The 15139-nt window shown below is 41.5% G+C and overlaps 1 protein-coding gene across 2 annotated transcripts in view; it reads left to right on the top strand.

Annotated features, from left to right (window-relative positions):
* Positions 1–15139, top strand: part of ppp3cb (protein phosphatase 3, catalytic subunit, beta isozyme) — a 36415-nt gene that overhangs the window by 6422 nt on the left and 14854 nt on the right. For both annotated transcript variants that reach the window (XM_008282195.1, XM_008282194.1), the window contains exons 2-4: positions 7714–7914; positions 11559–11683; positions 13825–13936. In XM_008282195.1, coding sequence (XP_008280417.1) covers positions 7714–7914; positions 11559–11683; positions 13825–13936 — 438 coding nt within the window. The remainder of the gene's footprint in view (positions 1–7713; positions 7915–11558; positions 11684–13824; positions 13937–15139) is intronic.

The raw sequence follows: 15139 nt of genomic DNA, 5'->3' as shown, positions 1-15139 counted from the left end.
TTTTGGCTGAGCTGGCAGCTCTGGTGCTTAATAAATTCCACACAGGGGAGTTCAGCTGTGGAGAGTAGGCCAGAAGACAAAAACAGTACAAAGTACATTAGAAGGAAGCTAAAAATGTTTTCACCTCTTTGCTCGTCTTACGCCTCTCGTCCCATCTCGCCTGCCGAGCATCATGTGATTGGTCGCCTGAGTAAAAAGGACAGTTCTGGATGAATAACGTTTTTTTTTTTTTTCACTCTACTTGCCTCCACTTCAGAAAGTGGAGTTCACTGTGTTTGTCATCACACAAGGCACAGCTCAGACTGTACTGTCAGAGAGGAAAGATCTGCCTCCCAAGGTTGAAACACTTGGCAGCAAGTGTTAAGATGCCTTACAGCAGCATTTGAGACAAATACTACCCACCGCCACTTTACTCAAACAAGTGTGGCGTCTACGGTCTGAGCTCACTGCATGTCAAGCTAACACCGTCTTTACACTGCTGGTATCAGTGTGGGATAAATAATTTAATACTCACTCTGACAGTATTTTATCACTTTTTTTATCCAGTATTTCATTGATATATTTATAAGGACACCACACGTTGCATTAATATTAATGTGCCAGTAGTAGCCAGCTGGCTAATTTTCAACTGCAGTCCTTTAACAAGATGTTCTGAAGTCAAACCGTTTGGTATTCACACTGCTCAGAATGGACTGGGAATTTCACACAAAAATATCCTAATTCATAGTGACAGTTTGCCCACAGGTAGCATATCAACCATTAGCCAGACGTTGTAGATTTTACTCGTAAAGTTAACCTCTGATCTTTGTTTCTAGATGCTAAAAAAAGTTGATATAAGTCACCGTTTCTCACAGTTCAGATGCTGCCAGTGGCACGACTTCATAAAACATTACAATATCCCTAATGTCTCTTTATATAAATACCAACAATATTAACATAGAAATTATTGTTCATGTCTTTTAAATCAAACAATTAAAATTAGTTATTTTTGCTAATTGCAAAGTAGTTCTTACTATTAGCTCAAGAACCTCTTTAATGATGTGTAGCGTTAGCGTAGCTACGGTAACGTTTTCCTTTTGTCATCCTGACAAGTGAGTCTGTATTTGAGCTTTTCATCTTTACTCAGAATCTTATTTGAAAACAGTCTTTGTTTTGTGCCAAATATTCTTGTAGCTTCAGCTTAAAGCCAAGGCAGCATTTGCACTGGAGCTATGATGGTCTGCAAAGGTTCTAGGTTCTAGGTTCTAGGCAAAGTGCAGCATTTGCACTGTAGCTATAACGTTCTGCAAAGGTTCTAAGTACTTCAGATATTTATATTAAATCGCCCCATATCATCAAGAAGCCATCTGAATAGTCCTAAATTCTTTCTTTTGCATGAGACAAGCCCAAGGATGATACTGTATGAGATGTTTCAAACCAGAATGATCTGCTGAGCCTAGAGGTAGGAGTGTTTAGTAAAATCATAGACTGCCTATGAAAGACAGGTGTAACAGCTTCACTCTCTGGTTTGTACAGAAACAGTTTAAAGTCTCGGGTTTGGCATTTGGTCGTCGCCATCTTTTGAAACTGGGCATGATTAACGAGGGCTGGATCTGACTAAGAACTTAAGGGCACTATGCACGGCGATGCAGTGGCATACTGACATTCCCGGCTTTATTGTCAATTTTTGTCCAGTTGTTACCATGATTTACAAATTGAACATCATGCTGTAGTGAAGGAGACACTGCTATCTTTCTGTGTGGAGTTTGCATGTTCTCCCCGTGCAGTGTGGGTTCTCTCCAGGTTCTCCGGCTTCCTCCCACAAGTCCAAAAACATGCTGAGGTTAATTGGTGATTCTAAATTGTCCATAGGTGTGAATGTGAGTGTGCTTGGTTGTCTGTCTCTAAGTGTAGCCCTGTGATAGACTGGTGATCTGCCCAGGGTGTCTCCTGCCTTCACCCTGAGTCAGCTGGGATAGACTCCAGCCCCCCACGACCCTAGTGAGGATTAAGCGGTGTATAGATAATGGATGGATGAACTTCTTTTTGCAACCAGAGGAGTCGCCCCCTGCTGGCTGTTAGAAGGAATGCACTTTTAAGGCACTTTCACGTTGGCTTCTCTTTTCATATCTGGAGGCTGCATCCATCTTTTATGTACATTTTATAGATAAAACAGTGTTTGTCTGGCAGTGTTAGGTTGAGTGCATTTATCAACCTTGGAGGATTTTCAAGGCAAAGGAGGCAGCAACTGTGTGTTTTTAAGCTGAATGAAAATGGTATAACTGTGATAGGAGGTGAATACTTTACAGGTTTTATTTTTCGTGATGTCTTGGTTTGAATTGCGGTTTGCTAACATTAGTCTCAGTCACATGAGATTTTGTGTAAGAATGGGGTTTCTTTCTGAAAGACATAAACTAGACAAGAGAAGTGGAATCACCTTCATGCTTCTCCATCGAGCTAAGTCTCACTGGAGAAGCATGAAGGTTGAGTGCTACAGGGAGAAATGCCACCTGCTGGGCCTGTAACGTGCTATGAAAGATATCTTAGTGGTGGAAACATGGCTGAATAACACCGAAGAAAAGTGTGACTTTGGCAACATTACAAACTTAATCAAACTGAAACTACACCTCTTTATAAGGACCCAGATAAGGCATCAAAAAGGTAATTTAAATAATAATGACAACACTGCGCCGCTCTCTAACAATATAATATCACCGATTACCTGTTCAGGATACAGTAAATGATCAAAATTCAACAGTTTTCTCGGTTGGGTGGATGAGGCTTGAAGCTACTCAGCGTATTGAATACTCAGCGGGCGCAATTTGTTCTGCACAAGCTGTGACGCAAAATTTCAGTCTTTTCTTCTCATCACCATCAAATGGCACATAATGTTCCTTTGTTAGGAAGCAAAGCATAATTTTCTCATAGAGACTCAGAAAATGATTTCCACCTCTGGAGTCCTTCTTGGTGGGTGGCAGAGCCATCATGTTGTATGTGCGTGTCAAGCAGCATCACCTCACATTCAATCTAGTCATTGAAAACTAACTAGATCCTTTTAGAAAATGTTGATAATGAAAAGCTCTGCTGAGAGACGTGAGCGGTGGTTACTATTTATACTTTGATTTGACTGATTCTGATTCACAACAAGCCTGCCTAAGCTGGACAACGTTTTGTTCTGCCTCCTGCATATTAGAGACCTGAGCTGAGATTAACTAGATTCAAGAGTTTTATTCGTTGCATGTTTATACAGTTTGGGCAGGGAAAAACGAAGTGACTTTTACACAAAGCTGTGCAATAACAAGACATGGTAGAAAAATTTTTCAAAAAAAACATTCCTAAAAAACACAATTATTCAAAAATAATGGTCAGTAAGGAGGCTGCAAAACCTACAATACTGAATACTCATTTCTACTTTCTCATGTTGGGCTTGCTCTGAGTGGAAATTACTGGTCCAGAGTGAATATCTCAAGAGCTATTGGATGGATGGGTTAGAAATAGTGCATGGATTGGATGATGAGTTACTAATGCCGCTGATTGGTTGATATTTTTAATTCTGTGGAAAACATTTGGACAAAAATTGAGTACAGATATTTAATCCAATTAGGTTCTATTTATAAGGCCAATTCACAACACAGTGAGTCATCTCCAGGCACCTCGTGAGGTAAAGACCTTACAGAATGAATACAGAGAAACCCAACAAATCCAAAGTATTTGTTGGATTCCCTTTGAGGAAGCACGTGGCCACAGTGAGGAGAAATGAAACTTTACCGAAAAGGACAACATGTCCAGACAATGAACCCTTCTGCCTTTGGTGACCTCCTTAATTTTTCACTGTGACACTTAAAGGAACAACATTGCCATTAGTCTTAGTTGTTCTTTGTGTTGACAGTAAAAGTACACAGTATCAGATTACGTTTGTCTGTAACGCAGTACTATAACGCACTTCAGTTCCTAAATTAAGTTATCACATTACAGTTCCTGGTCAGTTAGAGTTATGACTTTTATTTTGAAACAGCAAAGCCTACTGCCAGTTCCACATCGAGACATGCAACTGAGCGTTGTAGCTGCAGAGTCTTTGGGTTGGTTTGCGGTCGTACCTTATTAAAGAGCATAAAACAAAGATCAGGACAGAGATTTAGGTATCAGGTTTCTTTTTTAATCAGACAATGCGTATTCTTTGACATGTTTCGACTGCCACCTCAGTCTTCCTCAGAAACGTCACTGACGTCTGTGGTGACTTGTCTTTATCAGCTGGTGGTCTCCTGGAGGCGTGATAAAGCTGATAACGACACGTCACCACAGACGTCAGTGACATTTCTGAGGAAGACTGAAGTAACAGTCGAAACATGCCAAAGGTAAAAACAGCTCTTATCTAAAAAACATGCATGGAACCTTATGGTTATTTTAATAAAGTGGTTATTTTAATCAGAGTAGACAAAATGAACCTAATCACGCTAGGACAGAGATTTGTGTCGATATGTGGACTTATGCAAGGTTTAACATTACCGGTAACTTACGATTACACGTCATGTAAAGTAGCAGGTGGTACAGCAAAGTAATGCAGTGCTTTTTTGAGCTGGTTGATACATATATATTTAGTGGGTGAACATGAATCGTTTTCAACATCAGTCACGATTAAGACTTAAACATGCTAATGTTAGCATTTAGCTCAAAGTCACAGTCTCATAGAGCTGCTAGAATAGGCATAAATGCCAGTCTTATTGTGAAATAGACCACTTTTTGCTTCATTTACTAATCATGTTAAATAGAGCCTCATAAAGTATGATGAAACTTAATTAATCCAGATGGAAATTCTGTTGCCAGGTATTGCTCGGGAACAAAATGACGTAACATTTGTAAATGCAGTAACTAGTAGAAAAGCAAGAAGATATAGATATGACACATTGCAGAAATAAAATAAGTAACTGACATAAGACTGCATTATACTGGTAGTTATACTGAGGTAGTAAAGTAATATTACATATAATTAAAATATTATGCATGAAACTGGAAGATTAAACATGAAAAATGACATTTAGCACATTACATTAACACGTTAGGATATAAAATACTGTGTATTAAAGGTGTTGTGCCTTCATGTTCAGCTGCAGGCTTACAAATTCTGATTCATGTTGCCGAAAGTATAGTCAGCAAGAATCTTTTTTTTTTCCTATTACGATCGCTTTGAAGGAAGAAGAAAAAAAAAGCTGCACCAACACGTTTCTCAAACTCATATCAGAATTGCTACATTAAATTCAGATGTGGTCTCTTCATAATTTACAACTTTCTGTCTCGAGCCGCTCAAAATCTGACTGAATATCCAGCCGTGTTTCCCCTTGAACTGTGCTCTCATCAAACGGCCGGTCGTCAGGTGGTTTGACAGTGTCGGTGCTGAACCTCTCCTCTCTCTATTCCCCAACTGCCAAGTATAGTTTTCCCAAGTATAGTTCCTTTCCCCGAGCTCTGTGTCTCCGCTGTTCTCCACTCTCTCATACCTGCCCTACTTTCACACTGCTCTCACAATTTACGAGTTTCACACTGTGTCCCTCTTGCTTCCCCACACACACACACACACCATACACACACACACACCATACACACACACACATACACACACACACACACACACACACACTTCAGGCCTCAGTTTTACCTCAAACCAGAAATATACATACACAGATTGAGTTCATGTGTATGTGGAAGCTTCAAAAGAGGATTGCAGCCCCTTTTCCACTGTGCTTGCAGCTTTTTTTTTTTATGACAAGTACCAGCATCAGTACATTTCAGTGCAGTACAGTGCAGTAGTACAGGACAGTGTATTACAGTACAGTGAAGTAGGAGGTTTAGCCACATACTGGCCGGGCCCTGTTGTTTCCTTTTATAAATAAATATGAAGTCACACAAATACCAGCATGCATGAGTAATTCCTTCTCTGGCTTATGTTCTCTGACAGCCCGGGGTGCACAAACCTTTTCAAATATTAATCAGTCCTAACTTGTAATGCAAAACTGGTTTTAACATGTAGAACCGCTGTTCTCAAATCGATGGAAAACAGACCCCTTAGCTTGGCAGCCTGAGGTGTCCTGGGATGTCTCAGCGTGCTCTTGTGTGTTGTGTGCAATCTTAAAGCGTGTAAAAGTGTCACGGGGTGTGTTAGCAGCTATCTTATAGAGCCCTGAGGTGCCATTAGATGCTTTTGGGTATCCAAATACGCATTCAGGTGTGTCACTGTGCTTCCCAGAAGGCTTAGTGCACACTGAAATATGCTCTGGTTGAAGTGGTTTGGGATGTTGTGGGCTTTCAGAATGCCTCAAGTCCTCATGGGCATCTTTAGTGTGATCCAGGACAATGCAAGATCCAGATGGCTGGATGGTGTTTGAGTTGAGAACAACGTAAAACAGACATCAGCAAGTGTTCACGCACAATCAGTCATAAATGAAAATATGAGTAAAGTCCTCATAGTTAAACATAATGTGGTGATACCTGTTAAACGCAACTGTATATGTGTATCCAACCTTGCATCAAGGCTCATTTAGCATTGGCTAAATGTTTCTGATTGGATAGGCTTGACTACATAAAAAATCTGGTACCATGTTTTCAATGAGCTACTTACACTGTAAAAATGAAATAAAATGTGAGTTTCACATTAAAATGTAACGAGGGATAATTGTGTGAACGCTCGCTGGAGAGCGGCGGCCTGTTACAGCAACAGGAAGAGAGAGAAAGATGAGTGAAAAACAGAAAAAAACAGAGAAGGGACAAGAAGAGAGAGTGCAAACAGAGACAAAGTGACAGAGTGAAAGTGTGTGTGTTGGGAGAGATAGCCAGGCCTAGTTTTTAGTGTGTGATCTAGGCCATTATCTGTGTTAGCACTGGTGGGGCTCCAACAGGCTCTGTGGATCCTGCATAACAATACCTTTTATGAGCTTGCATGTGTGTGTGTGTGTGTGTGTGTGTAGCACTGCTCACACACACATGTGCAATCATGCGTGTTAACGCCATTGTGCCATACATGATGTACGCATGCGCGCCTGCACCTCTGCCTTTTGTTTCTTGCCACTGAGTTGGAGCCTGTTTGTTGAGAACACTTGTGTGTCGAGTGTCGAGTGTGTCTTTGCATGTGTGTATGTGCCTCCTCACGTGCAGCTGTGCGCTCTTGCTGTATCACCCTCGTCGTCAGTCAACCCCCCTCCCCAGCAGCGCCCTGGGGGCCTTCATTATGTAAGAAAGACATTACTGCAGAACAGAGGCAGAGAGGCAGAGAGACATTACTGCAGAACAGAGGCGGGCAGCCCTGATAACTCTGGCAGCCCCTGCTTCAATACAAGCCGCCTCGGCCTCCGTAACACACACGCATGCACACACACACGCGCACACACAATGAAACCGGTTGAAGAGGTGTGATCAGGATAATGGTGAAGACTGAGGGCTTCTGACAATTGTGGGCAAGCTTGTTGAAGAATACAGGAAATATCAATAAATCATATTCTGCATTATAATAAACACTCTTCTCTTTTTTTCCTGCATCGACTTCTCACATTCCCTGCATAATTTAACTCACCTCCATCCATACACTCCCATTCAAACTCTCCTCCTCATTCTTAATCTCAAATTTCTGCTATACTTCACCATCCTTCCTCCCTCCATCATCGATTCTCCTCTGCCTCCGTCTCTCTTTCTTTACATCTTCCTCTCACTTCCATCTCCTCTGTCACTCCCGTCCTCCCTCCTCAGCGGTCCCCTTCCCCCTGGCCCACCGGCTGACCATGAAGGAGGTGTTTGACGCAGAGGGCCGGCCGCGGGTGGACCTGCTCAAAGCTCACCTCACGAAGGAGGGCCGGCTGGAGGAGGCCGTGGCCCTGCGCATCATCGATGAGGGCGCCGCCATCCTGCGCCAGGAGCGCACTATGTTGGACATTGAGGCGCCAGTCACGGGTACAGTGTAGTGATTAAGAGTAATGATGCACTGACTCTAAATGGGAAACATATGTATTTGCTTTCTTGTCGAGACTTAGATGATGAGATTAATACCAGCCTCATGTCTGTACGGTAAATATGATGCTACCACCAGCTTAGCTTAAAGTTTCTCTTAAGCTACTTAACCTCTAAAACTTATTTCAGCATGTCAGAGTTACATATTCAGAAGTTTATTTCCACAGAAATAACCCTTCCTTCCTTTAAACAGCATAGAAGTTAGCCTGCAGCTGGAATATGCAGATTTCTCTTCACCAGTTTCTGCTTGAGCACACCAGCTCTCCTCAAACTTAGTAAAACTACTCTATGATAAACAATAGTAATTTGTAATATCAGAGTAATTTAACTATGCATATTTGAAATAGAGAATGAAGCAGAACAATGATACAGAAAGCTCCACTCTGCAACCAGACAGGATTGGTACTTTAGTTTGGTTACATGTGAAATCCAGGAAGTCTGAATCTGTGATTTTTAGATTGTCATCTGTACACTGCAGCCTAAAGATAAAATACTCAGCCATTGTGTTAAAAGTTTATTTTGCTTATGATACGTCTTCCAGCATATAACAAACACCATATGGACATGTTAACAGGGCAACAAAAAAAACCTTGATTTTCCACTGGAGAGGCCTTTAAAGAAGGGAGACAAGGGAAAACAACTTATCTTTTTTGTTCAATCCGTCAAAACACTTAAATGTAAAAACATCAGCCCCTGCTTATTGCCTACAGTTTTATGTTACTGGTACATTTTTGTCTTGTTCAAAGTAAGAAAATACAGCGAGTTAATTAGTGATTTTGTTACCTTTAGACAGTGCCAGGCTTGCTATTTCCTCCTGCGTCTTGTGTTCAAGCCACTGTGTGTATATAAAGATAGAAGAACCCTCCATAATGTACCCTATAGGTTTCCCAAAGAGCTGTTTTGAGTCTCAGTATGGTAGCTCTGACTGTCCGCATCCTGGCAGTGCCTTCCAACGCCTAGCTAATCCAAAAACGAGCAAAAAGATCGGCGATGGTCTGTCTTGTGATGGCACAGACCTATCAAAGCAACTACGCCCTTCATTATGCATAATTTTAAGCCTTGATACAATTTAAATGGGCAAGTTATATAAAAAATCCCCATCTGTACAGTTTTCATGAACTTGAAAATTAGCTTTAGAGACCAGAACGTTTTTTTTGTACCAATTTGTAAACATGTTTATTTCTCCAGTAAAGTTGGACATTTAAACATGGGAGTCTACAGGGTTGACTCACTGTTGGGACAGCCTCAAGTGGACATTCAAGGAACTTTAGCTTCATCCTTTAGCCCCTGAGGTTGCGTCCTGATTTTAGCTCGCTAACTGCTGAATCTACCTTCATATTTACTTCACAGACATGACAGTGTATCAATCTCCTCATCAAACTCTCATGAAAATACTCTGTAATCCCAAAATGTTATTTAATGCATAACATTTTGCAATGCTCCCACTGAGGCAATCCACAGCAAAAAAAAGAGAGAGAAAAAGTCATGTGTTTGTTTCAGTGCTTGCATGAGTGACAAGCAAATAGATCAGACATTTCACAGTGAGGACACAGATAGCAACAGTCAAAACAGAGAGACGGAGAAATGAAGCTGTGAAGCAAAAGGCAGAAAGATCAGTAATTATGTATTAATCAGAATCCATTCGTCGATTCATTAATCTGCCATATGTATCTGCCACCCTTTTAATATGAACTGTTGTTCGGTCGCACTTCACTGAGAGAACCAATTGGCACTTATGCACCTCACAATAGCAGGCGCTGGCTTTGGTAATATCTACATGTATTCCCCTGCCAGGGAAATGGTACGAAGTGAGGAGAATGTCGAAAGGGAGAGATTGAGATCGATGGAGAACAAAATGAAAAACAAGTTTTCGAGACAATGACGGAGAAGACAGACAAGCAGGAAGGCAGGCAGGCAGACACTGGGAACCTATTGACACTGCTCGCTTAATGCACCTATGGTGTCTGAGCGAGTGTGTGCGTGTCTTTATGCAAATGCGAGCGGTGAGATAATTCTGTGTGGGTTGTCGTGCCCACGCAGTGTGGGAACATCGCTTGGCTTTCACAGGTACAGATCCCCGGGGACGAGGACAGATAGACAGGCAGATGGAGAGACAGTCGATCATAAGCAGCTTAGTGCAGAGGTTCTCAAACCTGCTCGCTCGCAATGAGCAACATATTGATCCTTGTTCCAGGTATCTCCGCTCCTACAGATTCTGACCCAGAAACACACGCCGTCTGAGTTAGCAATGATTGGAAATAGCTTATGAATTCATATCGCAGAGCAGTGCAGATCCATGGTCAGGCCTTGAAGCATTTTTGCATATTCAGAACAGTTTAGCACTTTGATGGGGTCTTTGTAAATGCCTCTAAGATGGACTGGTGGCAGGTGGATCGCTAAGATGTGAACTGACAGGCTTTTAGGATGTCACATGAAGGCTTCTGGGAGAACACTGAGACAGGTCTGAGGAGGCAGACAGGTACAGCTCAATTTCACTCATGCCATTCAGCACTCCCAATTCCCAGCTCAAATTAAAGTGAATGCTTATGAGTAGACACAAAAACAGACATTAACATGGCAAGCAGATGGAGAGACAGACAGACAGACGTTGCCGACCAGACAGATGCAAAATGGCCATCGTAAAATGGCTGCAGAGGGGAACTATGACATCAACTAAAAGTGAAAGGAGAGGCCAGACAGATGGTGAGGGAGGCGGATGGTAAGATGTATGCTGGCAGATCTTACAGACAGACAGTCCTGAAGTCGTTCAGAGTCTGAAGTGTTCAGCATGTGCAGCCTGATACTCCTGGAAGTGACTTGGAACAAATCTGTGGAAAAAATGTCGAGAAACGACGCCAAGAAAATAAGAAAAGTGTGTGTATAATCAAACATTATGAGGCTCCATCAAGAAAGCCAGATTTCAGAAGTCTGATTGCAGTGGGCGTGAACTTAGTCATACAAGTAAGCTACATTTTATCCTGATACAGAACAAAGTCCACGAAACGTACCGCATAAATGAATGTGTTTAAATGGAAACTACAGGATTGTGACTGTAACTAATGTTTATTTTAATATCAGGCAATTTGTCGAGTATTTTCTTCGTTGGAAAAACAGTAAAAAAAAAATGCAGCTCACACTTTCCGAGAGCACACGAATGCGATATATTCATAATACCGATTGTGCCCAGCTAATAGCTTAAAACTAAACAAGTCAGAAAAGCAACAAATCTCCATATTTGAGGAGGTGTTGTTGCTTGAAAATAGTTTATAGCTATCTAACAAAGCCTTTTCTTACAAATCAGTATGTGTACATTCCTGTGATGACAGGTAGTATTTACACAGAAACTTCGAAATGACTGGAGCGGATTCTTTCAGAACTTATTTGCTGTTATTTTCTTTGTCTTCAGACAGATGAGTGATGTTTCTGGATCAGCAGATATGACAATTATACCTCTGCATTTGCAAATCAGGCCATATGGAGCCACTGAAGCAAGGATGGTGCCACATTTGTTAACTGAATTGTTAACATGTGGGAGCTGAAAGCGATGGTCTCTACAGTCCTGACACTGTTGTGTGCTGCTTCCACAGTGTGTGGCGATATCCACGGCCAGTTCTTCGACCTGATGAAGTTATTTGAAGTGGGAGGATCTCCTGCCAACACGCGCTACCTCTTCCTAGGGGACTATGTGGACAGGGGCTACTTCAGTATTGAGGTGAGGATGGATCTAGCTCTGCTCACGGTGAGGTACAAACCTGGACATATCTCATTTTTATGGATTTGCACTCAATACGCTCACTGCATTGTGTACGCAGTGAGCTCACAACCAAAACAGTGTCTGCGGTGTACATTGCCCCTAAGTCTATTATGCACCTTCCTGGGGCAAGGTTTGTATCGCCACTGAGGTGTACAGTTACAGCGCTGTGCTGTATTTAATGTATTATAAATGTACAAAAGGTACTTGAGATTAGCACTGACACAACACAATGTGTGTCTGACAATGTACCGAGGTGATGCAATTTAAAATTCATGGACAGGGAGGCTCGTTATTAAGATCAGCTTTCATTCACTATTCAGATTCAGTAGCCTGTGCTTTCCTATAGGACAGGGAGTGATTCAAGGTCAGTAATCACTAACAAGTGTACAATATGCTGCTTACTGAAATATGTATGGAGGCTGAGTGGAGATGGTACACTATTCAGAGGGCTGTTTGGACATTTGACTCTTCAAAATGGACGTGAGTGCCATAAAGTATTTTCGTGATTACCTTGTCTGGCAGAAATGCAGCACAGAGCAGCAGTGTGACTTGAATCCATACACGCACATGAAAGATCTCGGCTTGTCGAGTCACCACGGCATATGAGATATGCCACTGACACGGAGTGAGTTTGGAGCAGAGGGAGCAATATTTAGGTCACCTTCTTAACACACTTGAAGGGCACATAAGCAGGGGACTTCATGTAGAGCAGGGATGGTGGTGTGCAAAGGTGAGAAAACATCCTCTGAGCCATTTGTAGGGTTAAATAAGTGATAACAGCAGAACATGTTGGGTGACTAATAAGTCATATGCAGTCACAGCTGTTTGCAAATTCATTTTTTCTCCTGCTAACTTCATCAGAATGGTCTGGTTTGGGATTATTCTTGTCAGAATCCTGTTTGTGTCTATCTTTAGACCTGGGCAATGATCAGTCCGCTTCCAGCTCAATTAATTACGGCAGTGGATAGCTCATTCAGAAGGAATTCCTAGTAACGGCTCCATCACGACTCTGTGTCGAGCTTTGAATCTCCAGTTTGAGTTTAATGAGGGGAACTGAAAGTGAAACAACTCCAACTCTGCTTCATGCAATTATCTTCTAGTAATGATGTGCTAAAGCAAGAGCAGTTGTCATTATAATGTGTAGTGTCCCTGAGACATGACGGTAGCTCAGCACGAAGGCTGTATATTTTTGGTCATGGTATCTATCCATTAACGTACCTAAATGTCTGGAACATTTCAATCAGCAGTTTGAGACCTAAAACCTTTTGGTATGCAAGTCAGCCTGTGGGAAATTAAAGCTCAAGGAAGAAAATTTGTCGTCATAATTTTTTCCATTGGAGTGACTTGAAGGTTCGACCTACTGAGCTACCTGCTGAGCGAGCTAACTGTTAGCCATACAGCATATTAGCCTATTAGCATTGTTGGCATAGTCGACAGATTGCTAGGTAGGTTTAGCTAACAAAACCACAATAATAAACAAAACAAAGTTTAGAATATATACAATATTGTTAGACAGTTACTTCTATACATTAACTTGCCTAAATATCTGGAACATTTTAAGAACTACAGACTTTCGGTACGCGCACTAGCCTGTGGAAAATTTAAGGAAAATTTTTGTCTTCATCGTTTTTACCAGACCAAACATCACCATCAAAATGACTTAACGGTTCAGTCTACTTGCGGTAGCAGTATTGGGTAAATGCCACATTCATTCAGTGTTGCAAGCAACAATAATGTCAGACAAGTAAATTAAACTACGTGACTCCCTTTGAATAGTCAAAGACAACATGTTACAATATAGATTGAGGAGCATTTATTGTAGTGATAAATTTCAAAAGTAACCCCAACACTACCATCCACACATCAACCTTTCTTCCCCAAATTTTTAAACTAAACTTCAAACCAGGCAATAGGATTTGTTCGTGTAATCTGTTTTCACATGACATGACAATATGAAAGTTGTTATCATAAGGCTTTATAAATGCACCCCGAATCCTGAATTTACCTTGTTTTTTTGTTAAATTTGATTTTGTTGTAAATGTGGAGCTGCTGAACTTTAACCAATTTCTCCTGCTTTTTCTTCTCTGGTGAATGTTTAGTGTGTGTTATACCTGTGGTCACTGAAAATCCTCTACCCAAAGACGCTCTTTCTTCTACGGGGAAACCATGAATGTAGACATCTGACAGAATATTTCACCTTCAAACAAGAATGTGAGTTGCTTCCTCTCCTAAAATTCCGTGTTGTTTCTACCTTTGTGTCAATGCCTCTGACATCCCTTTATACGCTATTTTTCACTGCAGGAAGTTGAGGGCTGTGTTTGGGCATCCCGAACCTTTGTTCTGACCTAAGGAATCGCCCTTGTAGAAACTCTTTTAGGTCTGTTTTTTTGGGGGGGAAATAAATTTTGAGTCCAGGGTAGGTGGTTCTGGGAGATCCTAAGAAATTGCTGTGTGGGTTTCAACACAGGGGTTTCAACAAATGCTGGTTGCTTCAACTCGCAGAGGACAGCAAATGATTTTTCTGCCTTCCAAACATCTTCTACTCCCTAACATCGCCATCAGCAACATAAAGTTTGCCATAAAGGCGAACATAACAAACATTGTTCTAGTCTTATGTGTCCATAGAAGTGGGCTTATGTCCAGTAACTACTATTTGTCATTGTTTTGTTGCCATTTAAGTTAAAGTTGCGTTGAAAGCTGTTGGATTTTACACCGCAGTGGCAACAGAAAGGCATAAAGGGCTGTTTCTGTACATTTTCGCAGATGCCAGCTATTGTTCAGCAACGCTTGTTCACTTCTGACAAACCAATTAATCATGTAAATCTCATGTTTCCGAATCACATGAATCCTGGTAAATATATTTTATTTACAGATACACACATGAAAAACAACTACTACAGTTTGGCCGCAGGCATAAAGACCTCATCGGTTTGTAGGCACACGTAAAGGAATTACAGTGCTTGTTTTGCAGCGCCGAGGTAGTCAAGCCTGTACGGATGATAAGGAAAAATATAAGATCAGACTGTTTCACTCAACATAATCCTGTTTGCCTGCTCAGTTTGCAAACCCTGACTCTTGATCGGGGATTTTTAATGTAATCTGTAGCTAATGAAACGCTCCTTGGCCTTGGATGGGTTAGTTAGCCTCATAGCGGAGTTTGAAAAGCTAAAACAATTAAACCGTCCTCCAAACTCCTTAGTGTCACTCTTACTGCACAGCCTCGTGTATACTAACATGTGGAGAGACTGAAGGCTTGACAGACCTGCTGCGCCTTCGGACCGCTCGGCTCCGATTGGACAGATCTCTGGTCGGGTTTGGTGAACAGTCAGTTGTTGCGGATTAATTTTCTGTCACTCAGCTGCTCGATATATCGACTGGCTGTTAAGTGTTTTCTGTAGGATCGCTACTCTTCCT

This window comes from Stegastes partitus, unplaced genomic scaffold (assembly GCF_000690725.1).
Source record: "Stegastes partitus isolate 25-593 unplaced genomic scaffold, Stegastes_partitus-1.0.2 Scaffold263, whole genome shotgun sequence".
Classification (NCBI taxonomy): domain Eukaryota; kingdom Metazoa; phylum Chordata; class Actinopteri; family Pomacentridae; genus Stegastes; species Stegastes partitus.
The sequence above is the reverse complement of the archived record's forward strand: the minus strand, read 5'-3'. Positions and strand labels throughout refer to the sequence as shown.